This window comes from Neolamprologus brichardi, chromosome 5 (assembly GCF_056152115.1).
Source record: "Neolamprologus brichardi isolate AB-2024 chromosome 5, ASM5615211v1, whole genome shotgun sequence".
Lineage (NCBI taxonomy): Eukaryota > Metazoa > Chordata > Actinopteri > Cichliformes > Cichlidae > Neolamprologus > Neolamprologus brichardi.
Window position 1 is genome coordinate 24,269,820 of NC_142108.1, and position 23,733 is coordinate 24,293,552.

At 40.7% G+C, this 23,733-nt stretch overlaps 2 protein-coding genes across 4 annotated transcripts in view; one reads left to right on the forward strand and one right to left on the reverse strand.

Moving 5' to 3' along the window:
* The first annotated feature begins 2,020 nt into the window (after nt 1-2,020).
* ippk (inositol 1,3,4,5,6-pentakisphosphate 2-kinase) lies at nt 2,021-23,483 on the forward strand. The gene is made up of 14 exons (XM_006782962.2): nt 2,021-2,275; nt 6,909-6,968; nt 9,098-9,193; nt 10,415-10,481; nt 10,588-10,706; nt 11,183-11,272; nt 14,054-14,112; nt 15,874-15,946; nt 16,574-16,726; nt 17,048-17,168; nt 18,143-18,278; nt 18,366-18,468; nt 18,993-19,084; nt 19,614-23,483. The coding sequence occupies exons 1-14, from the start codon at nt 2,195-2,197 to the stop codon at nt 19,828-19,830; spliced, it is 1,467 nt and encodes a 488-aa protein (XP_006783025.1). The 5' UTR covers nt 2,021-2,194; the 3' UTR covers nt 19,831-23,483.
* The window catches only part of cenpp (centromere protein P), a 100,198-nt gene continuing 99,848 nt past the window's right edge, over nt 23,384-23,733 (reverse strand). For all 3 annotated transcript variants that reach the window (XM_035904616.2, XM_035904619.2, XM_035904617.2), the window contains exon 9: nt 23,384-23,690. In XM_035904616.2, coding sequence (XP_035760509.2) covers nt 23,560-23,690 — 131 coding nt within the window. In that variant the 3' untranslated portion in view covers nt 23,384-23,559. The remainder of the gene's footprint in view (nt 23,691-23,733) is intronic.

Consider the following 23,733-nt stretch of genomic DNA (forward strand, 5'->3'; position numbering starts at 1 on the left):
GTTTAAAATAATTCCTATTTTTCTTAGGGCCTGGGTGCAGCCCTTCATTCCATATAAGGGACAACATTTCAGAGCCAAGAGCAGAAAAAACAGTTTGAAGTTTCATAACAGAACAGAAATAACAGAAAGCATAATCAGTCTGTTTCAAGTTCAGTTTTATTTATATAGTGCCAAATGACAACAACAGTTGGCTCAAGTTGCTTTATATTGTAAAGTAATGATCCTACAATAATACAAAGAAAAAAGAGAACGCCCCAACAATCAGATGACCCTCTTTTGGCAAATGCTTTGGTGACAGTGGGAATGACAAACTTCCTTTTAACAGGAAAAAAAACCTCCAGGAGAATCATTCTCAGGGAGGAGCCATCTGCTGCGACTGGTTGGGGGTGAGGACAGGATGACTGGACAAAGACTGTAGAGTGTCATATTTGCTTTTTTTGACTGTCAGCAAATCAGAGGTCATTTTCTCATGATGGTTGCTGGTGCTGAATGTTGATATCTTTTCCAAGAAGGTATGGCACAAAGTCAGAATAAGTAACACCATAATAAACAGAAATGAAATGTTACTAACATTAGCTATGACTGCCAGTGTTTACTTTTAAAGGAAGGGTATTGTATTTTTATATATATATATATATATGTATATATATATATATATATATATATATATATATATATATATATATATATATATATATATTAATTTGTTCTTTTTCTAAACATACTTTACGAAGTTTGTAGTGCAGTAAAAATCAGATAAGAGTACCACGACAGATGTTTACTTTAATTAAAGAAACACTTTGTAGGAGTAGCCATGTGTTTGTAAGTAACTGAACAAGAATAAATTGAACTTCAGCTATGTCATTTTATATTACAGTGCTTTTCTTACTAGGCAACTTATTCTCTTTCTCTTGAGAATATGTTCTTTAAAGATATAATGCCTTTTGGTGTCAGTATTATCACTTTGACCTTCAGATCAATGTATTGAACTTGAAGAAGAGGTCAGAGGGCAATGTTATAGGGCTTGTTGTCAGTTTTCAACCAATAAATCATTAAGCTGACCTCAAAGACTTTGGTGGATGTTAAGCCAAATTTAAATGTATTATTGAGGTGACCCCACTCCAACACTCCTACAAAGTTTTAGCAGAATTAATTCAAAACTTTTTGAGCCATTGTGTTTACAATCAGAATGAACACACACACACTACCAGAAACATAACCTCCTTGTCAGAGGATAAAAAGACAAACTAAACAAGTAGCTGTCTTGGTGGGGGTAAAAATAATTTCTGATGTTTAATTTCAAATTGTAAATCAAATAAATGTATTCATTGCTAATGCACGGCTTAACACTGAAATGCATTTTAAATCTCAGATAAATGCAGGTATTACTGATGAATCACACGATTTACAGTGTTTTTCCATTTCTTATCCTCTATTTCACGTGTAATGTTGTCAGAAACAACACTGTGGCGTCTTTACAGTCCTTAAGCCCATCTGTCCAACCCTCTGACCAATCACAGTGGAACAGGCGGGACATGGGAGTACAGCCAACAGGGAGCGGCTTGTCAATGTGCGTAAAGAAAGTGAAGTTGGGCAAAATTAGCAAGAATAAAAACTGAAGAAAGCTACAAATAAAAGCAGGTAACTCAACTTTTTTTTTTTTTGCTTTAGGAAAACTTTATAAAACAAAGAGAGTATATTTGAAGACCAGAATACTTCTCTATTCCACAGGCATCGTCTTACTCTCTAATACTGTGTTAAACACTGGTCAAAAACTGCACTGCCCACTCTTTCAGACATCTCCATGCCACCACGGATATGGTTACTTGGATCAACTGTTGTCATCCTCTTCCTCCTTTACTAATCCTCTGTACTTCCTTATTCACCAACTGTCCTCCATCCGTCCTCCTTTATCTGTCATTTTGTCATTTTCTTCATTCATCAGTTCCTCGGTCATTATTGCGTTTGACTCTCATCGGGAGTTTTATTTTGAAGTCAGACCGGAAGTGGTAATGTGGGCGGTGACTAAGTTACCGGGGCCGGGCAGCAGCAAGGGTAGTCCGTCGGTTGTGTTGTAGTCCCCTTAAATTACTGCTTGCAGTCAGTAGTGGATCTACAGTTCTTGTATGTTGCCGTGTCGTTGTGTGTCACTTTCTGGCCGTTGACGGGAGCGCACTTGCTGGTCTCTGGTGTAATGGAACTGGACAAAATGGACGAAAATGACTGGAAGTACCACGGAGAAGGAAACAAGAGCCTGGTGGTCTCACACGTACAGGTGAGTCAGCTAGCTTCAGGTTCTACTAAAACCTTTTCGCCTCGTGCTTTTCGTGGGAAAAATGTCCCTCGGGTCGGGATTGTTTCTACCAGAAAGTTTGTTTGGAGAAAAATGATAAGGGAAGGCGAAATGTCACCTTGTAGGATTTTGTTTATCTTCGGTACATCGTTAGCTTGTGTCTGCTAGCTGAGCCGGCTTGCTAGCTAGCACCAGCTAGTTGTTGAGGCAGTCAGTGAAAAACTGTCAAACAGCAGCGAGGCTAATGCTTACAAACTACGTATAGAAGAATACCCGGACACAGTGTGTGGTTGACCGATTGGCGATTGTAGTTAAAATGTAAAATCCTCGGGGTGTTCGGGAGCTAATTTAGCCGTTAGCATCTCTCCCATCTTTCCTTCCAGCAGCTGGAAGGAGAGATACGCAGAGAAGAGAGATACTTTTCTGGATTGCTGCCCGACGCAGTGTCTGCTCAGGTCACTTCCACACAGATTAATCCGTCTTTATTCACCTGGACAGAGTGGAGCGTTCACTGACGTGCCTTCACCCCCCTCCCCTCCCCGGGGAAGTCTCCTTGAAGGCACTGACCTGATCGTATTGCCGTTGAGAAATCTGTGAAATCTTGTAAGCATGAATCAGATCGAGGATGTTGTAACCTCCTAGACAAAGCATTTACATTGAGGGCTTCCTAATAAAACCGCTGGCACTTGTTGTTCAGGTTTTTGTTTTGCAAATTTAGGGCTGGGTAGGATCGACTGTACATTATATTAGCTAAACGGGCAACCAACTTTGACAGGAGGCCACTGGGCTCAAGTAACTTTGCTATTCACCCTGCAAAAAATGTATTAAAATTATATACGCATAATACAGTTAATAAAAACATAAATAATAAAAGCAGACAAGAGAAACATTTTCTTCAGGTGCAGAATTGGATCAATGAACTCACAACATACTAGAGCAGACTGTGAGCACACAGAATCCTCAACACTTTTCCATTTGTTTTGCAACTTTTTAGCTTTAAACTAGCTGCAGAAGCTATTTTCAGCTTCAAAGAGACATGAGAACTTCCCAAAGTCCTACTCAGTCATGCTGGGTGGCACGATGGCTCCAGAAGCTCTAAATGACTGCAAACGTAATACAGTGTGAGCTCAGTTTAATTATTAACTTATTGGGGATATGGGTGTTTAAGTTATTCAGTACCAAAGTATATAAATTAATGTTAAATTTAGTATAGTAAATTAGCTGACACAGACAGCTGAGGGGGCACAGTGAGTTTATTGCCCCAGACCCCTGAGGCCTGTGTGTAATGCCTAAGCTGGCGCTGGGTGCTCCACCTTATGAAATCCAGTGACTTTTTCCCCACCATTACAGATTCTTTAAACTCAATGAAGAAATTAAAAGTTCTAAACTGAAGCTTTGTTTGGCACTTCGGATGTAAAACAAGCAAAACGTTCAAGTGAACATTTTGTGGCATTTAACCAGAAGTATTAATTTGAATATCTGTAGATGTTATCGTAGTTCTGATGATTTTCCTTTGGTGTAAATTAGATGTATAGTAGATCATTATTAGATGTATAGAAATAAATATGCAATATTTCTCAGACATGTCTTTTAATTTAAAGAGGGAAATGCTGGTTTTATTCTCAGTTTTTAGATATTACCTTTGATTTCTGTTTATACCCCATTTTGGCAGAGATGTTGGTTGAAACAGGTTGGGTACGGTGGTTGTTGTCTCATAGCATTACGTTTCCTAGTTTGAATCTCCAGGGCAGCTGGGGCCTTTGCATGTTTTCATTTTCATGTATGTGTTTCCTCTTCTCGGTCTAGTTCCTCCTACAGTCCAAAGATATGCTTGTGTTTGTTGCCTCTCGCCCTGTGACAGCTGGGATGGGCTTCAGCCCTCCTGTGACCCTCTGTTGGATAAGCATTAAGTAATAGGATGGATGGCTGTGGGCTCAAACAAATTTGAAAGATAAATCTAAATTAGAGATGTTCACCGCATAAATATGCTTTCCACATGATGAGTTTTGCATTCCTACAGTCAAGTGTCACCAAATGGTAATTCCACAGAGAGTTGCTTAAAGAGAAATAGCAATAGACAGAAATGAGTCATATTAGGGCTGTGTGATATGACCAAAATCTCATATCCCGATATAAGAATTCTATCGTCCTGATAACGATATAAATCACAAAAATGTAACATTTTCTGTAAATTCTGTGACTCTCGGGCAGCTCGTCTTGCGGGAAGTGTTTCCAGCTGCGCTTCATGTAGCTGGAGTCTAGTGTTTTAACCGATGCATGAAACTATACATTTTTAGTTGTGTGTGTGTGTGTGTGTGTGTGTGTGTGTATATGTATGTGTGTGTATATATGTGTGTATGTGTATATATACACACGTGTGTGCATGTGTACACATCTATGACAGGACAAAACACAGCAAAAACATAACAAAAAGCAGAAGGTATTTAATCATGATGGTGGTTGATGTTTGTCACATCATTTTTATGTTTAATACTCAAATATATTGCCATGATGAGTTGTTGTTATATTTTTCAAAGAAGATAAGAAAAAACAAAATGGTAAAACATTAGCTGGTTGTAATTTTTAAAATTGGTCTGTGGCATGGTGGCTAACACATTCACCTAATGTGGCCTGGAGGACACACAAACCTAGCCTTAGCGAGCCACAAGCTAGTCCACTCCTAGTGCCGTTCCTGAGCTCGGAAAAATGAGAAGGTTATATAACAAGTGCATCTGGTATAAAAACTGTGCTAGCTCATCGGCTGTAGCGAACCTTTGGGAAATAAAAGAGAAGCTGAAGATTTCACAATTTGCATATCCCAAACTACCATCAGTCAGTCCCAGTCATTAATTAGATTACAGTGATGATAATAACAAAAAAGACTGTTGCCTGTAGTGGCACAGATGTATATCTCAAGAGTTTTCATCATGCTCTTTTCTTGCATGATGGCCCGCCATTGAGCATGAGTGAGTAAAATGTACTTAGGCAGGAATGACACAGCATACCCGTCTGCTTATATTGGTAAGAGGCAGACACACTTTGGATTTGCCTGAACTTCTGCAAAGGGTATTAAGTGATCTGAATTATAAACCTCACGGACACAGGAGTCCTAGTTTCTGTAATGACAGTATGGGACCAGACAAAACCAGCTGGATTTGTTCTTTGCATTTTCATTTTCATGTGGACAAGTTTTAACAGGACTGAAAAACTAAGCACACCCTTACTGCTTAGAAGAAGCCATGTGCTAAAGATAAATGAATCAATTACATATGACCATATGTTTAAAAATAAATAAATAAAATGTCAAGGTGCTGCAGACCTAGTCAAAGTTTGGACCAAATCTGACTGAAGTGGAAAACGAATGAACTCAAAATAAAAGCAGAAATCTACGTAGTTTTAGTCTTTTAATTTTTTTTAGTCTGTTAAAATCACAGCTTGCCTGATGAGGCTTTGATGGACATTGACGTATGTTTTGATCTATAAGACTGTGAGGGAACTGCTGTTGTTCAGTATTATTGTCAAGCTGTGCTGATGTTTACCTCAACTAACGCACACACTGATAAAAAGTAAACTGAAAGGAGGAAACCCACTCTGGAAACTAACTAAAACTAAACTGAAAACAAGAAGTCAAAATGAAATATAAAAAATTTAAGTAAGGTGGGAAATTTCTCTCCGCTAACACAACTGAGTAAATTAAGTTATGATTGTTTCACAAACTGTTCTGGGACTGTGTTTGGAAAACAAAGAGCTCAGACTTATTAGTGTGGCTTCAACGGAGTTGGATAAAAGAAGCAGCCTTTACATGCAAAGCTACATCCTTTTATTCACAGCAGTTCTAACATTAGATGTTTTTTTACACGTGAACTACGAGGCCAGTTGCTTTTATTAATTTCTTTCCCACGTGTAGCACACAGCAGGTGCATTTGCACTACTGAAAAGGCTCTATGTGGTTTAAGCGCTGGTAACGTGTGGGTAGTGTGCAGGGAGTGAACATGTGGGTGTCGTGGGCAATTTCTAGAAAAAGTTCAGGGCGGTGTTACAACGTGTGAAAAGTCTTAATAACATTGCATCTGTGGACATTTAACTTTAAAAAAAAAAATTTGACCCTGGTTATTGAATTACTTCATTAAAAATATAATATTTAATTAATAATAAACATTAAATGTTGATTATTATTATTTTATTATTTTATATATTATTTTTATTATTATTTAGTTTGTACAACATTCACAATGCAGTAAAATGCATTGTCTGCTCTGTAACTTTTCTTTTTTGTGAGCATGTTGACGTTCAGAACTAAAGTCTGTGTTTTCTGTCAGCACGCTAAGGCGTGTGAATGGGTTTCACTGACCGAGTGTTTGAATGTTTTTGTGCACGGTAACACAAGTCTGAACTTGCACTCTGATGCAGATATTTGGATGCCTACTGCAGTCTTTAGCATTAATTATACCACTTGTGTGTTTTGTTCCCAAACACACCCTGGACTTGATGTTCTTAAGGACTCTTGTGACTTGCACTGACTGGGTTCAGTATTTCAGATGTGTGTCCAGATGTGTCCTTTTTTTGTCTTCTTTCCAAAAATGAGCTTAATTGATGCTTTTGATGTCTTTTGCAGCATCCCAGAGTTCTGCGCCTACTCAAGTATCCAGCAGAGGACTCTGAAAACCCTCCACAGGTAATGAGTCTGTTCGCTGAAGGGTTGGAGGGCCTGAGCCTACACTTTTGAGAGCCAGAGAAACATGCATGCTGTTGAGTTTATTTCCTTCCCTGTGCATTAAGAGAAAGAATGTAGGCTATACCTTTCACAGAGCTTCCATTGCATACAGTGAGGGATTTATTTAGTCTCTAACTATTGAACATAAGTGCATTTATGTTAGTGCAGCAGCTAAAATGTTGTTAAATTCTAACAATCTACTGGTTCTTGACTTTATGCATGCCCTTTAAAGCTGTACTAACTTGCTCAGTCTGGTTTGTATGTGTAAAATGTCTCATCAGCATCTCCTTGAGTCTTCGTTATGCCTTCTTTGCAACAGTGTCATCTTTCACCGACGAGTGCAAACACCAAGTGGAAAATAGTTGGAGACTAACAAGTGTCTCTGCAAACACTGTCGCATGAATCTCCAGTGTAATGTCAAACTAGCAGACAGAAATAACCCACCTCCCACTCCCACCATTGAGTTGATGATGGATTAGTGCAGCCATTTCTGGGAAATCAATATATTAAAAAAGTTGGCATGGATCACAATCTACTGCTGATAATTCTGACCTTTGTTAATTCCTGAAACTGATTTGAGGGAGGGCAATGGATAAAATTTGGGTCTGTTGTCTTCAGTTTAAGGAGTTCAGCACTGATTGGCACACTGGTGTAAGCACTTAGTATGTTATATCTGCTGTCAGAGAACTTACAACCTGAAGCAATGAAAACAGTTTACTGTTTGCACATCGGGCTTAACTTGACTCAGCTCTACTTAAACCGCATGCGGTGAACAGTTCACCTCAAGTTGTTGTTGTTGTTGTTGTTGTTGTTTTTTAAGCAGAAATAGTATTTCACATTTTCTGCTTTTCTTGGGGTTCTTGTCTGAAAAATATCAAACTAACCAGTGTCTGTTTTTTTTTTTGTTTTTTTTTTTTTTTAAATTATTATTATTATTTTTTAATGTCAGCTCACGAAGCTTGTCATGAGCTGACAGCTGATGGACAGAGAGTAAATGAGGCTGTTCGCACCTGTTGGCTGACTGAAGTCTGCCTCACAGCCTTCATTTACATGGAGATTGGTTTGTATTTGAATCTTCAATCTGACAAAGATGTAAACAACTACAAAGTGTGGCCCTGCACCCACGCCCAAAATTCAAATTTCTTTCATTCCATCAGATAGAATGTCAGGACTGACTGTTTCCAACGTCTAAGTCATGAGTCATACCACAGACGTTAAATAGGGTTCAAAAAGTAAAACAAATGGTACAAGCAGCTTAAGCTTGCATTCCTTTAACTCATATGTCAGCTTTAAGTCTTGTTAATAAACAGAATGGTGTTCATTTTTTAAGGTGCTACCATATGAGCGTGCCCTGTCACAGTTAGATCCACCCTTTGCTCACCACAACCTGGATAACACTTCCCGATTTACCACAATTCTGAAAAACTAGTTCATGCATTTATTTTTTAGTATGGTGGGTTTCTGTTAAGTGAACCATTTAGCTTTTAGGAAAAAACTGTATGAAAACATGTAGGTATACGAGTGTTAAAATCCCAGAGATTCCAGTACTGGTTGGTGGAGTTCAGGTTTCACATTACTGCTGGTTCTGGAGTTAATTTATTTTTCTTTTTTTAATCACAGACTTGGTTTATTTTAGAAAATTCCTCTTTCATATGCATGAGCTTAAAGCTGATTAACCAGCTGGTAATTTAACAAAATTTCTTTTCTTTTAAATCTTGCATCCTGTTCCTGTTGGCAGATGATTTTTCTGCACAGACTTCTCCATTTCATGCTGCACCTTCAGTCCGTGTTTATCATGGGTGTGGCTGGTTTTGTAGAGAGTTCTACCTTTAATCCTCTCTGCAAAGCTCACACTTCCCAGCTGTTTGTGTAAGTTGGAGGAAAATACATCACTGAACAGCAGCACATCTGTTTGACTAACAGATTCCTTATAATCATATCTGATTCCGTGACACTCGAGAAGCGATTAAATATCTCTTCTTTGCTGTTAAAATTTGGCTTTAACTAACAGGATATTACCTGCTGGTTTGTGTGTGTGTGTGTGTGTGTGTGTGTTTACCTGCCTGTCTTTGTGTGTGTTTGTCCCCCAGACAGCAGAGCAGGCTTACAGGCAGATCCAGAACATTGTTGACTTTAGCTCCAACGTGATGAGCAGCCTGCTTGGGGAGAAGTTTATCCACAGCGGGGTAAGATGGGGTCGAGTCTTTTACTTTCAGGAACACTGGACTGATTTAGCTTTGCATCCCTGAGGATGGCGAAGGACCTGGATCACAGAGGGTTTCAGGATCAGTGGATGTCCTCGTTAAAATATGTTGCCTTTTTCCTTTTACTTGTTGTAATAAACTTTAGAGGGGAACATCCAGTATGGCTGTGGTGCTGCTTGTCTTCATCTGCTGGCTCAATGTTAGAGCATCCCCTCTGTGATCCAGGCCCTTGTGATTCATTATATATATCCTATAAGTTATAGCACTGGTTTGCTTGCCCGCGTTTGTAAATTGGAGTGTGTTAATGAAAATGTGAATGCATTGTTATTCCTGAATGACTCTTTGAAAATCACGACCATCCCTAGACCCGTGTCACGTGCTCTACCAGAATTATTTATCTTGAGATGTTTGGAGTGTGCTGCAGGTGTCAGGTGATCTGTTGTAGTGATTACCATTTTACACTTGTGGAGACATTACTAATTAATGAGACTTGATCCATCTTTTGTTAAGAGGAGAGACCAAAGCACGGCTCGCAGCTGTGTTTGTGAAGTCACTTTAGCCATTCATGAGAGCCTTTAATACTTCCTAAATATAAAGTAATGCAACATTGTAAAGAAGTAGATGTGTCATTTATAGCAATGCCATATCTTTGCTAAAGCAACTGTGACTCCTAAAGACAAGACTATCAGAACATTCAGAAATCATGAGATAACAATTTTCCAAACAGAAACGATGCCTAAGGTTGCTTTATTTATTTTTAAGTGGACTGTTTCTCCCGTTTGATCTATTCTGAGCTGCATCATAAATCAGATATTCCGAAAAACAATGAGTCACAGTGTTGAGGTCTGGAGGGCTTATACCACATGAGCATCATTCCCCAGTCAGATGATGCTTAACTTTACATGTAAAAGCGGAATTTGTCCTTCTTACATTTATAGTAGTGTCCAAATTCATGCCGTTCCTCACATGTGATGGCTATTAAAACATGTTAAAGCAGTGTTTTCTATGATTCTTCAGTTGTGTATTATAGGAAGGATATTTATTAGGGTGTTTATGTAAATGTTCGACATTGGCTTTGTGACACCAGCCTGCTCTGCATGCTATCGCTTCCATGATGAACTTAAGATAAGCACGCTGCCTGGAGTTAGCGGTGCTTTACATAGATGTAGCAGCAGCTTAACAGATGCTTTATTTTCCATACAGGAAGTGGTTAAACTGCCTCTCGAGTTTGTGCGACAGTTATCAATCAAAGTCCAACATCAACGTCCAGGTGAGACTGAAATGTTTATCGCTTGTTTCGACTTGTGATATTTCTGTAACGGCACAATGAGCTGCAGTCAGATTAAACAAATGCTCTGTCTGTCTGTGTGCGTCAGCGTGGCGCTGTGATAAGGTGATGGACATCTACAGTGGGTGTGCGCTCTGTCTGCCCAACCTGACGTCTCCAGCCCTCCACCAGCCGACACACACTCCCCCACTCTGCATCGAGATCAAGGTAAACACACACACACTTGTGATAGTCTAAGCTAACTTTGTCCCTTTGTACATGGTCAGGGGTTTTCCTTCAAACAATAAAGGTCACACATCAAAGACTTTTTGTCCTTTACCGCAAAACAAAATCCTGGATTGTTATCGAAACTTGTATTGAGATCAGATTTGAGATATTTTGTTTATTACACGTCCAGGAATAACAGGGCAACACACAGACTTTTGTTAAGTAACTCACATTCATTGCTGTAACTAATGGCCCTCCAGATATTTCTTCCTGAAAATAATAAAGTTAATTAGATTTGGCTTGTTGTTAATTTCAGTTGAAGCTCAGTAACAAAAGTGATGTTCAGCCATAGAGATAGAAATCTCGTGGCCAGGACCTACACCATTGTCACACACACACAGTGATCGGACTAAAGTCACATGAGGGTGAGTATGAGTGTGTGTGTGTCTCACTCAGCTGATGTTTTGTGTTTTCAGCCTAAATGCGGTTTCCTGCCATCCCCCAAACATGTCAGCAAAGACATCAAGACCAAAGTGTGTCGCTACTGCATGCACCAACACTACAAGGTAAGTACAAAGACACAGCACAGCTACAGAACAGCATGATGGGAAATCAGGCCTATTTTAATGGATGTTTATGGGCTGAAATCAGAAGTATAAGAATCTAATGCCCTCTTTACTAAACATTACCGTGTTTTGTCCACCTCAGCCTGTCATTCTTTATTACAGCCCACGAGGCTCTTCACTCCATAATGAGTCAGTGTTGTAGTGGCATTAGAGTCAGGACTTTTCCTCCCATCATGCAAACACAATGAAATTGTAGCTATGCTAACCTCATAATGGGTGTGACACTGAAAAACATTTAAAATGATAAGACATTTTAAAATACTGGAGGATAATTGTTATAAAAGAATAACTAACGAGGGTGCAAGTGCATCAGCAGCCATACACTATTGCACAGAAAGTGTCAAATAACAGCACAAACTATAACATGTATGTGTGTTGCGTATAAAAATGCACATATGGTTGTAGCTGCTCGTATGTGGTGGTGTGGTGTGGTAGTGGGGACTCTGGGTTTGTAAAACAGAAAATGTTGTGTTGCTATTATTTCTCCTCTCTATCTGGTTCAGACAGCACTGACTTATTAAATTCAAGTCCTTAAAAAACTTACTGACTGCACAAAGTTGGATGTCCTATTTCCTTAAATGAAAACCAGTATTCAATTTAAAAAAACTAAAGTGGGCTGGATCTGTGTGAGTATCAGGTTAGCTCAGCCTGAGTTTAGGTGAAGTCAGGGAGCCAGGAAATAAAACAAAAAAACAAACAAAGTTATTGTTTTAAATAATTGTGATCATTGCCAAAATCGATCAGTTCTATGAGATGATTGTATGTATAAGTAATTCCTGTGAGCCGAACGCTCAGGTAGCTCATCCTAAAAAGTTAAACCTGCCTGAGCAGGTTTTTTTGTGTTCAGTTAACTTGTTCATGTCATGTTTTGTCAAACTTCCCGTTGGATAAGTGAAGCTTTGATGCCTTCAGAACAGTGTGTGTGTAGTATTTTCATGTGTGTGCGTGGCTCCACTTATAAATAAAGCGACTGTGTGCAGATCCTCAAACGACCTTTTTCATCCATCTGATTTGTGTCTGTAGCTGCAGTGGAGTAATCAGCTGAAGGCAGTAACTTGTTTAAAAAAAAAAAAAAAAAACACTGAAAATGTGAGCCTTTGTTAGATGATCACATGATCAAACAGAGGGAGTAAAGAATGAAAGCTGCTCCAAATAAAGGTCTGTTATCTTCTGCTTCAGATGCACAAAAGCCCTGATTGATCGTGGCCTGGATGGGCACACCTAAAGTCTAATGCTTGTTTTGTGCTCGAGCTGGGGAAGAGGATTGCAGATGATGCTTGCTGTCGATGGAGGAAGTGTACAGAATATCCTGTCCAAAGAGTATGTGGGTCACTGTTACTTGTGCTGCTGTCGGTCTGTTGGGCAACTGCAGAGAAGACAAAGTTATAACCTACGAAGAGCTGAAGTGAAACGGAGTGTTTTAAAAATGGACAGTGTCTACTGCAGCCACAGTCGGCCACACGTGTCTCCGCTCTGAAGAGGTCAAAACTCCAGCAGCACCTGTATTTGCAGCTCACAAGCTGAAATGCGTCACTCAGCCATTAAAGGTTTTCTGCATCCTCTGAAGTGCTGCTGGAGGTTTTCACCTGATCACAGTTTATTTTCCCCCCTGTGCATTTTTGAAGTGGGTCACGTTGTGCAAGAAACCTCTGTCCTGTTTCAGCATAAAGTGATGCCATATAGATAAAGGGAGCTCCCTGAGGTCTACAGATACTGAGAAAAGCAAGTTTTAAAACCGATTTTTAGTTTTCTTAGAATTAAAATGCGAGCTCACTTTGAAGTATAGAGTAACTCGGTCCTTTTAAGTCCTATAAAACTGTTCAGTTTTCTCTTTGGGGTCAGTTATTGATTATGAAGATTTCAGTCCTGTTTCTCACTTGTGACTAATGATTTTGTATTCTGTTCTTTGTTTGGCGGTCAATCAGTCTGTTGTTCACTTACAAAGGCCTGTTATTCCAAGCTACCCCATATCACTTTCAAAGTGTTTACTACTGAAGCACATGGATACAGGAAGTGCCATGAGGTGCTGGGGAACGGGTTTCTGGTAGTCTACATCTTTCTAAAAGGCAAACAATAGAAATTAAGTCTGTCCCTCCTCTCAGTGGTTACCAGCAGCCAGCAAGATACTGAAGAAAACAGATGATCGCTGAATGTTGCCACTCAGCACTGACATGATGTATTCATGCTCTTTTACAGTTGTACGACCCGTCACCGTCTTTGTAACGGTTAACCTGCTTCCTTTTACCTCCGGTCTACAAGACGAGAAGGAATTTTATCTATCCCAGGTCCCATCCCCTCTCCCAAAGTTGGGCCTTTGCAGATTCTGGATCATTACATTCTTGAAATGAGTCTCTGCTCTAAATTGCTAAATGGCGAGAGACCTGTTTTTAAAGCAGGGGTGTCAATCACGCCGTCTTAGAAGAGAAACGGAACCGGCAGAACAAAGAACGGTGGCAGTTCATATTGCACACTTCAGAACAAATTTACAAAGACCACCATTAAAGAGCATCCTTCAAATGACAAAACGGCAAAAACAAAACCCAGAACAAAACCGCTCACTAACTTTTAAAACACATGTTAATAAAAATCTGAAGGTTGATCTCATCAAAAGTTTAGGACTAGATTTAGTCTAGCCCCATGAAAACCCACACCTAACAGATGTTTGCTGTTTCTGTGTTGCTTCTCTCTGTTTGACATTTCTCCACTCTTCTGTGTCTGCAGGTGGCCAACGGGAAGTGGAAGAGACGCAGTTTTTACTGTCCACTTGACCTGTTCTCAGGGTGAGACTCTGCAGCGTTTAAGACACAGCTGCCTTTAGTGTCATTTACCATTCATGAAATGTTTTCTGCAAACATTGCATTAACACAAAGTGAAGGAAAAATACTTTGGTTATCTCACAGTTGAAGTGGAATAATGGATTCACTGTGCAGCCAGTCCTGTTTGTGAGGTGTTTGTTGAAGTGTGTTATCTGTGCCGCTCATGTTGTGGTCTGGAGCAGCTGGTTAGGGAAACCTGCAAGTGTGGGGAAACGTCCTTCAGCACAACCATGGCACAGACTCTGTGTGAAAGGGCGGCTGAATAACACTGTGGCACTCCTGATTGGATGCTCGCGTCCCCACTTTGTTTAATATTCCTGACGTGATGGATGGAAAACATCTGGTCACAGCTACTAAGACTTTATCAGGCCCTTTATCAGAAATTCGTGTGCTATGAAGTGAAGGGTGAACACGTGGACTGATATTTTGATGAGTTGAAATGTGGGCCCGTGACAGCTGATGATGCTGGCTTTGCACGATGGAATGGAAATTTGGATGGAAAATTCTTTGTGTTGATCTGTTTACTGTGTGATGAAGTGTCTAAACGTTAGTCACACACATGGGCCTGACATTTAGGAGTACACGTGGTTTTCCTCTCACATTTTTCTACATCTCTGACCTGATGCCAAACCTGCTGATTTTCCTTAATGTGGGGATGGGAGGGTAAAAAAGCTAAAACCATGGGAGTAACCTCCTAATTTGTTGTGCAGCAAAAAAAACAAATAAAGATAAAGAAACGTTGAACTGAATTGCTTGAACAAAAAGCGACATTAACAGTGATTGAGTCATTTTTGTGATTAAAATCATCATTACTTGTCGGGGACAAAAAATAATTAATTGTAGTGAAAAAGTTGTAAATAAGGGAGAAGCTGCTTCTTCCCTGCGAGGCTTCCAAACAGGCCGACTTGTTGAATCTTTTTCTACTTGTGCAGTCGTGAACTTCAACATTTAGCATGCTATGTGAGGCCTGTGGAGTCTGAGATTAGCTCTCGGGTGTTCTGCACACTCTGACCTTACGGTGACTTGGCTGGGATATCCACTCCTGGAAGATTGTGGATTGTAACAGGAGCCTGAATGGTCCAGACCAGGAAAGTGATGAAACCTCTGCTTTTATGGAGGTACCCACACTTGCCTCTATCAGGTCGCCTACTAAAGTTGTTGTGCCCCCTCACCTGAATTCTGCTCATACACCTAAACTATAAGTTGCACTAATTCATGCAGTTTGTTAATGAGAAACTTAAATGTTACTGATAAGTTATTGCAGAGTAAGCTCAGTTTACTTACTCGGTTCACAGATGTTTATCGTGCTAACCAGCACCACTGTGCAGGTCAGACTTTGGGAAGTACTCCTAGTGTCTCTTTGAAACTAAAGAAGCTGGTTTTAAAACAAGAGCCTACTTGAAAACAGCAAAAAAAGGTCACTGATTCACTTCACAGAAAAAATGTCTGCTGCTGGAAGACAAATGTTTTTGAACATTTATAACTGTGGCTACACTTCTCTGATTGTTCTGTGTGTGTGTGTGTGTGTGTGTGACTATGGATAACGTGAGAGAGCAAGTGTGTTTTTATTAATTAATTAAATGGAATAGTGAACCGACTTGAGCTAACCCAACCCCAACACCTCAGCGTCTTCCTAACCTGCAGACGTTTATTTTCCGTACTGCAGATCCAGCTCTTGAGAATAAAGCTTCTATTTCTGTGTTGTTGTTGTTTTGTTTGTTTTAGGAACAGACAGAGAATGCATTTTGCCATCAAACACCTGATAGAAGAACCTCAGAACAACTTCAAAGTATTCAAGGTGAGTTCAGTCACACTCATACGTGTTTAACTTGAAGTCTTTGTTTTTATGCGGCCTTGTTTTTACTACTAGGAATTTCACCTTGGAACTGTTTCAACATAAATAATATCCTGTTTTCTAAATATTTATGCTGGCTGTAATGAGTGTGGTTACTCTTTCACTGTGAGAGATCAATAGATCAAAAGGTGAAAGAAACCTGGAGCACATCACTGTGAACGAACAGGAAATGTAAGCTGAGGCAACGCCTCTCTGAGAACAATTGTGTGATGGAGGTGAAGTCATTGGAAAAGGCTCAAAATGCAGTAACAGAAAAAGAGTTTGATCTAATCCAACTTCTAAATGCACCACAAGCATCGCTGGTTAAAACTTTGGCCCTGCGTTTTCATGAACTCATCCTCAAAATGTCTGAAATAAAGAAAACCAGACACTCCGTATCAGTTCTGTGTGTGTGTGTGTGTGTGTGTGTGTGTGTGTGTGTGTGTGTGTGTGTGTGTGTGTGTGTGTGTGTGTGTGTGTGTGTGTGTGTGTGTGTGTGTGTGTGTGTGTGTGTGTGTGTGTGTGTGTGTGTGTGTGTGTGTGTGTGTGTGTGTGTGTGTGTGTGTGTGTGTGTGTGTGTTTTGTTTTCAGGGCGGTCAGTGTATTTACAGCAGTAAGGAAGGCAGCGACGAGTCGCCGGACATGAACTCTCTGCTGCATCATCTCAGACCTTACTTCCTGCACGCAAACAATCGAATAAACAGTCACGTGACCAGCAAAGCAGTCCTGAACGACTTCATTCAGGTAAAAGCACACCTTAATACATCTGCTGCAGTCTTACACTGGGACTATTCATTACATACAGTCTAACAGGATAGTATGCAGGAATTCATAAAGTTCAGCATGAACAGAACTGAAATTTTTTACCTTTTAAAGGAGGATTTAATTTAAAAGGGTGTGCTGTTGCGCGTGTGCCTTAAAAAAACGAACTTTATTTTTCAGCAGTACGGAGATTTATTGCGTATGAGCATTTTTCTTTTTAATGGACAGTGGACGCAGTTTATAAATCCCATCCTTGAGATTTTAAAATGCTGACCCCACCCCCACCCCACCTGTTGTCTGCAGGTCCTTGTGAATGCCCTGCTGAGCAGTGGAGGAGGAGATGGCGGTGTGGTGGCGGACAGACAAGCGGAGGGACGGAGTTTCTGTGAGGCGAGCATCTTCAACAAAGAGAGGATTCGCCATGGTCAGGACCTTTCTTTTCTTTTCGGGTGCAGACGGGTTCACTGATCTTAAGTAGTCCAACATTATCAGCACTAGTTTATTAGTTTTCATCCACGGAGCTGGAGCAGTCCCACCATTTCCGTGTTAATCTGATTTTTATTTTTTAATTATTATTATTATTTTTTATTTTTTAAATTCTGGTTCTGCTTTGGTTTGCGTCTCATTCCTTTCACAAACTTGTGGCCTTGCTAGCAGTGCAGCCTGTTGTGTTTTAATTTAGCTACACTCCGAGGATGCAATTTAATACTTCAGTGAGGAAAATTTTCACCAGATCGAGTTTTGTAGTTACTGCAAACAGCAGTCAGCTGCAGTTCGAGTCCTTACAGAAGACTAACTTATAGCAGCTTGGAATTGAAGCCATGTTTTTACTGCCCACTCCTCTTGATCTCGTGTGTGTGTGTCTGTGTGTGTGTGTGTGTGTGTGTGTGTCTGTGTGTCTGTGTGTGTCTGTGTGTGTGTCTGTCTGTCTGTCACATTAGAGTGTAAATTATTAATTTTTTTTTTCCAGATTAAAATTTTCAGTTCTTTTCTCGTGTTTTCCTCCATGTTTGTCTTTGCAGGCTGACATTTGCATTAACCAACATTAGCAAATATACAAAATTAGTCATTTTGATATCAGTTCAGCCCCTACATTACTCATCAAAAGACAAATAACTATTTATCAAAAATAACAAAATTAAATTACTGGCACTTTTAGTATTACACGATTGTGCTGTTGTGCACAATCGGCCTCCTTCAGAAACCTTTGGACTGAAAGCAGTGATTGTTTTCTTGGCACAAACATCTGAATATGATTATGTAAATGTGCAAAACAGGAAAAACCTGACTCATGCTTGTTTTTTTTAATGCTGGGACTTAAAATTTTATAAACCCTGATATTAGACCTGATGAGAACAGACTGTGACCTTCCTCCTCTGAACACGTCTGTGTTTCCAGGTTCTCGGGGTTTGCCCAGCGACAGTGTTTTGTTCAGGATCCTTCAGACGCAAATGTTGGACACATTGGACATCGAAGGACTTTATCCTCTTTACCGCCAGGTGGAGCAACACCTGCAGGACTTTCCCAAAGAGAGGTAACCCCTGTTATTTAAGGAAAATTTAAACTGGGAAAAATAAACTTTGGTTGCCTGGTCTCTTACATCACTTCCTGTTTATGCCAGGACTCGTCTTCAGATAGAAGGACCGTACAATGAAGCGTTCTTGGAGAAGCTGCAGAAATGTCCGGCAGAGGATGATGGCTCTGTGGAGTACGCTGTTGCAAAGGTCAGAGCCCTGGAGACAAGTGTCGGTGCACTGTTTGCATCAGTTTCACATTAAAACAACAACAGCCACCAAAATGCTTTACTGAAAATGAAACACAGAAGTAGAAAGGACCAGAGAGCAGAAATGTGATATACAACCTAATCGTGCATGCCAACACCACGTTCACTATAGTTTTTCCCACAGTTTAGTTTTAAATATTCGTTATTGTAATATTGGAGTATGAACTAGACTTTAGAGAAAAAATAACCGAAACAAATAATGAATGTAGCGGGCGTGTCCCTGGTTTTAGTCGTTAAGTTTTATAAAGCGTGTCATCACATGAATGTGGTTACTGAGACATGACAGCGATTCAGCTGTGAAGAGTTTTTCCCAGCACAAAACTGGATGCTGGGGATTGAGTTCATACTTTTGTGTGATTAGTTTCACTTCCATTGAAGACGGTAAATCTGTGTTACCTGACTTAACAAATGTCCTGCCTACATAACGATATTCTAACAGTTCTACCTGCTGTGTTTCTATTGTAGGTGCACCAGTACCGTGTGGCCATGACAGCCAAGGACTGCTCCATCATGGTCGCCCTGGTGCCCAGCAGTGAGGAGGAAGAGGACAATGAAAGGTGAGAATTCAGCTGTGCAAGTAGAAAAATCTTTTCTGTAGGTGAAACAGTGACGCTTGGATTGAGTTTCCTCATCAGCGAGTTTGAAAACATGTGAAAAGATTTAAAAAACCAACAACAACAAACAGCTGGAGGAAATGTTGTGCATTTGTTGGCACTAGGAATGCATAAAGTGTCTTTTATAAGAATCGCTGATGGCTCTGTTTATTTGAGGATGTTCATGTGCACAGATTCACATCAGGGTTTAGTTGTAGTACTTTATCTATGAATAATAACCAATGGCAGCTTTAATTAGACTGTTCATTTAGTAATGAACAAAAAAAGAAAATTGACACTTGAATGCATCGTTGAGTTTTCGGCACAGAGCGGTCTGGAGTAGGAAGCTCCTTCACAGGTTTGTCCTTTGATTTACAGATGTGAAAATAAAATACTGAGAAAGATCAACACTACTGTGTATTGGAGAGTCCAGCAGGTGGCGCCATCAGCTTGTCTTTCTGTTTCTAATCCTCCTCCTCCTTGTCTCCTCCAGTCTTTCCAGTCAGAGGCAGCTCAGGGACTTCAGACCTCCTGCTTTCTCCTATTCAGCCTCCATCCTGGATTTGGACCCGAAGCCGTTTGACAGCATCCCCCGCCAGCTGCGCCTGGACCAGAAAATCGTCACCTGTTATCTGAGGACTGGCGGTGCCTTGCCAAAGGGCCCTGTGAGAGAGAAGGAGGACTGCACCCTGCTCTTCCACCCCATGTGAGCGCCCAGTCTGAGTCCTGAAGAGGAGGATAACTGCGGCCCTGATGCCTCTGATGAAGAGGAGACGCAGCATTGGTGGGATTTTGACCACCCTCAGCGCAGAGCTGCAGCTCCTCACCGCACTTCTGTTGCTGCTCTGCACGAGGTCACCTCTGAATAACAAGATATTTGAGTGACTTCCAGGTGTTTGTGTTACTGATACGAGAGCATTTGTATCGCCCCCATCGGGAGGTGAATTTGAACATGTCATGCTTTATTAGAGCTTCTCCTGCTTTAATAAAGCGTATGGTGACAGTTAAGAATTAACCTCCAGATTGCCGCATGTGGCAGTGCTGCAGAAGACAGAGAAGAGGGGAAGTGATGGAGAAGCAGGTTGTTGGGCTGATGTCAGTTCATGAATGTGGGCGTGGCTGTCCTCTGATGTTGAGAGAGAGGTGAGGGGAGGATCTCTGCTTTGCTTTGGTGTAATGTCACTGGTCTGAGGTTTGATTCTGAGCAGGCTTTGCTTCCGTGCTGAAAGAGGTGGCTTGGTGTTTGGTCATAAGCAAAACGCTGCCTCCCTGTTTGTCCCAAACCCCTATTGGTTTAATCTGCTAAATATGTGAAAGGTCAAGCCGCAACACAAACCTTTCAAAGTGGATACAAGCAAAAAGCTGTGTTCATGTCACTCTGGAGCTGCTTTCATTTTCAAATTGTTATTTGGCTTCATAAAAATGGACTCACAAGAGTATGTGCGCTAATTTTGGTACATGTGTCCTCTTGTGAAAGTTTAACTAGATTTATCAGAGAAGTGATCTCTTGCATTTCTGCCTCCACTCCAGTAATGTTGTGTTGTTGATGCTCACAGTCTGTCTTTTATACAGGATAAGAGGAGTAAAACAAAGGTCTGGATGGTACTGTTTGATTAAAAATAATATTGTGTCTGAGAAAATGGGAAAAAAAGTTAGCAAAACTGATTCAGTCTACAGTCTGATGTGACTGTCTCAGCAACACTGAGCTTCATGATGTACTCAGGTAAAGTGACCTTTGAGGTACAGCGGGGCCTTTATCAGAGATGAAAGCACATTACTGCTGCATTTCACTCATTCTAACATTCAAACTAATTGTTGCTCTGTAGAAATACAGAAACCTCGAACTTCAACGTCCTCGTAACGTGGACTCAAGACTCTTCTGTCATCGGATGGAGACACTGATGCATGATCATCACGCGTGTGATCATACACAGAGCATGTCTTTCATTCAGTCTGAGCGCTGCAATTTAACTGAGCTGAAAGCTGAATTTATGAGTTGAGTCATTCACTATAGCAATGATGTGATCATAAAGAGAAAGTAAACAATGATTACTTTTCCTTTGCTGAAGCGAGTCTTGCTTCTCAATAATACCTCTGAACACATAGAAATGCATGTGTACAGTCACCAGTCTGTTGCTTTTCCAGCTTTACACCAAAATAAGCATTAACATGCTAAAAAACTATATTTCTATATTACCACCACCTTTAATTCTGCCATACTCAGTTTCAGGATTCTGTGAGTGGCATGTTTCCCTCTTTAAAGTCTGTAGTTTGAGTGAAATTCAGGAAAAATCAAAGACTTGAAAACCTTTAAGTCTGTCCACCCAGGAAAGCATGCACTGTGCATTTAATTAGGAAATTGATATCATGCCATTCAGTAAAGAGACACTCAGAATCAGTCATTTATCTGTGATAAATAAAATGACAAATATATCTATAACTATAGATTTACCACAGGACCAGGACAGAACCTCATTAATGTAAAGAAAATTTGCTGGCATGAAATACCTTCATGCTGTGAAGTGCAGAACACTTCCTGTCAATGTCAGCTCTTTGTTTTTGACTAGAAATGCAGCTGGTGTGCAGAAATGTTACATTCACTTTACTAATAAATAAAATATTATTCGTTTCCATTATAATGATGCAAACCAGCATCCACAAACTAGCGCCCAGTCATTGAACCCCTGCTGTTAGTGATGTTTCCAAGGCGTTGCATGTTACTCTGCAGCATAGATTTAATTCACGTCTGCAAATGAAGCTCAGTGTGGCCTCTCTGCTGCACAGAGGGGGTGTTCAGGGTTTTAATGTGAAGCAGGGGAAAGTTGCAAAGGCTGCTGGGTAACAATAATAATAATTATAATAAAAATTCCTCTTCTGACAAGCTGAGCTTCATGCTGCTGCTGCTGGTTTTTGTGCCATAAGTGGCTTCTTGTTGTCTGTGTGTGTGCATCCATGTGCCTAAATGTTCTGGTAGGACTGGAAGCTGAGGGGGGGGTGCATGTGAGTAAACTGTTACAGGCTGCGTTCAAGCGGCGGCGATCCATGGACGCAGCCATGAACTCTCAGTACCTCAAACTCCTGAAGAAGCTCGACAGGGTCATGTGACGTTTGAGTAATGATATGTTCAGGAGCGCTGCAGGTTTTCCAGCAGTGCCAACAGGCTTCAGATAAACTGGTAACACTTGACTTCACTTCCTGCTTCCGCTCTCCACCTTCAGATGCCTCCATCAGCCAGTCTGAAAATGAATCACACTAAGTGTCCTCCACACTCCATTCCTCCTCATCGCCTATCAGAAATTCTGTTAAATCCAAACACTAAGCTGGATTCAATCAAAGTCCGGCTCCCTCTGACACACACCTGGATTTTTGGGAGGAGGAGCAGTTGAAGGCTGGAGAGTGGACAGCAGTGAACTGAACCAACCACTGATCGTTTTAAATGTTGCAATGAAGACGCCTCAGGCAGGCAGGGCAGCGGAGCGCGGTGAGATCGAGGAGTGTCCGGACACCTACACATGTATACCTCTTCCATTGATGCAGAGCAGGTTCTGCATCTCCACAGGATCGAGAACTAAATGTCAGGCAGATCTTTCTAGTAGACCTGAGCCGATTAATTTGGGCTTCCATCTAATGCAGAAGAAAAGATAATCGGGAATAAACTGTTACGCTCTGCATTCATTTTCACTACAAAGTTCTCATTTTTCACTCTTTAGTTCAGCTCAAGTGTGAAGTGGTTGGAGACACTTGGCACCAGTAATGATTCCACTCACATGAAGGTTAAATTAATTGGGATCACAACTGTTGACCAAACTAATCAAGACCCGACTACATGTGCCTGTCTGATGACTTTCTTGCCCCTCTAGCAGCCACTGATGTTTGTTTTAAGATCGAGCTTCAGTGCTGCGTCTGTGAATAAGCGTTAACAGACAGCAGTTTGTCTACAAACTTTCAGCTTTTCATAACTGCCCAATTTTTATTTTTGTTGTAAGATTTAAAGAAGAAAACTAACACTATAACCACTGAACGAGGTTGCATTTATCGATGGCCTCGGTGTGAAGTAAAAACATACTTTTCAGTCTGTAAACAACCTTCTAACCGTGTCCAGACCGCTTTGTCTCACCCGTGAGCCGCAGCTCCGCTGCTGTCTGAGTGTTGGCCTGCAGAAATATCACAGCACTGTGATACCGACAGACTTGTAATAACTGTGTAAATAGCTGAGAGAAGACAAACTATCAGAAATACAAAAGGTGACACTGCTGTCCGGCATTTTGTATTTAAATTATTTATTTTTGTAGATTTTGACCCGTGAGCTCTGCTGTTACAGTCGTGCTCTTTCTATTGAAATAAAGATTTCTAAGAGACTAAACTCTTGCTGTCCTTCATTTCTGTGACATTAATCTAAATAGAAAAAAACCCCACATTATATTGGAGGTGTTTCTGTTTTAAGTTTCCTGTGAAAGGCTGACTGCTTGGATGATGGACTCCAGGGCAGCTTCAGGTCCCAGAATCCTCAGCAGGCTCTCAAAGGCCTCAGCAGCACCGCCTACAGCCTGAGAAGGGAACAGCTGGAGAGCTGCAGAAACCACAAAACCAAAAATATGAGCTTAACTGACAGA

Coding starts and splice junctions, on each gene's coding strand:
- ippk (XM_006782962.2), top strand. CDS start 2,195: ATGGAACTGGACAAAATGGACGAAAATGACTGGAAGTACCACGGAGAA. Junction 9,194..10,414: donor AGAAGTTTATCCACAGCGGG/GTAAGATGGGGT, acceptor TTTTCCATACAG/GAAGTGGTTAAACTGCCTCT. Junction 14,113..15,873: donor CCACTTGACCTGTTCTCAGG/GTGAGACTCTGC, acceptor TGTTTGTTTTAG/GAACAGACAGAGAATGCATT.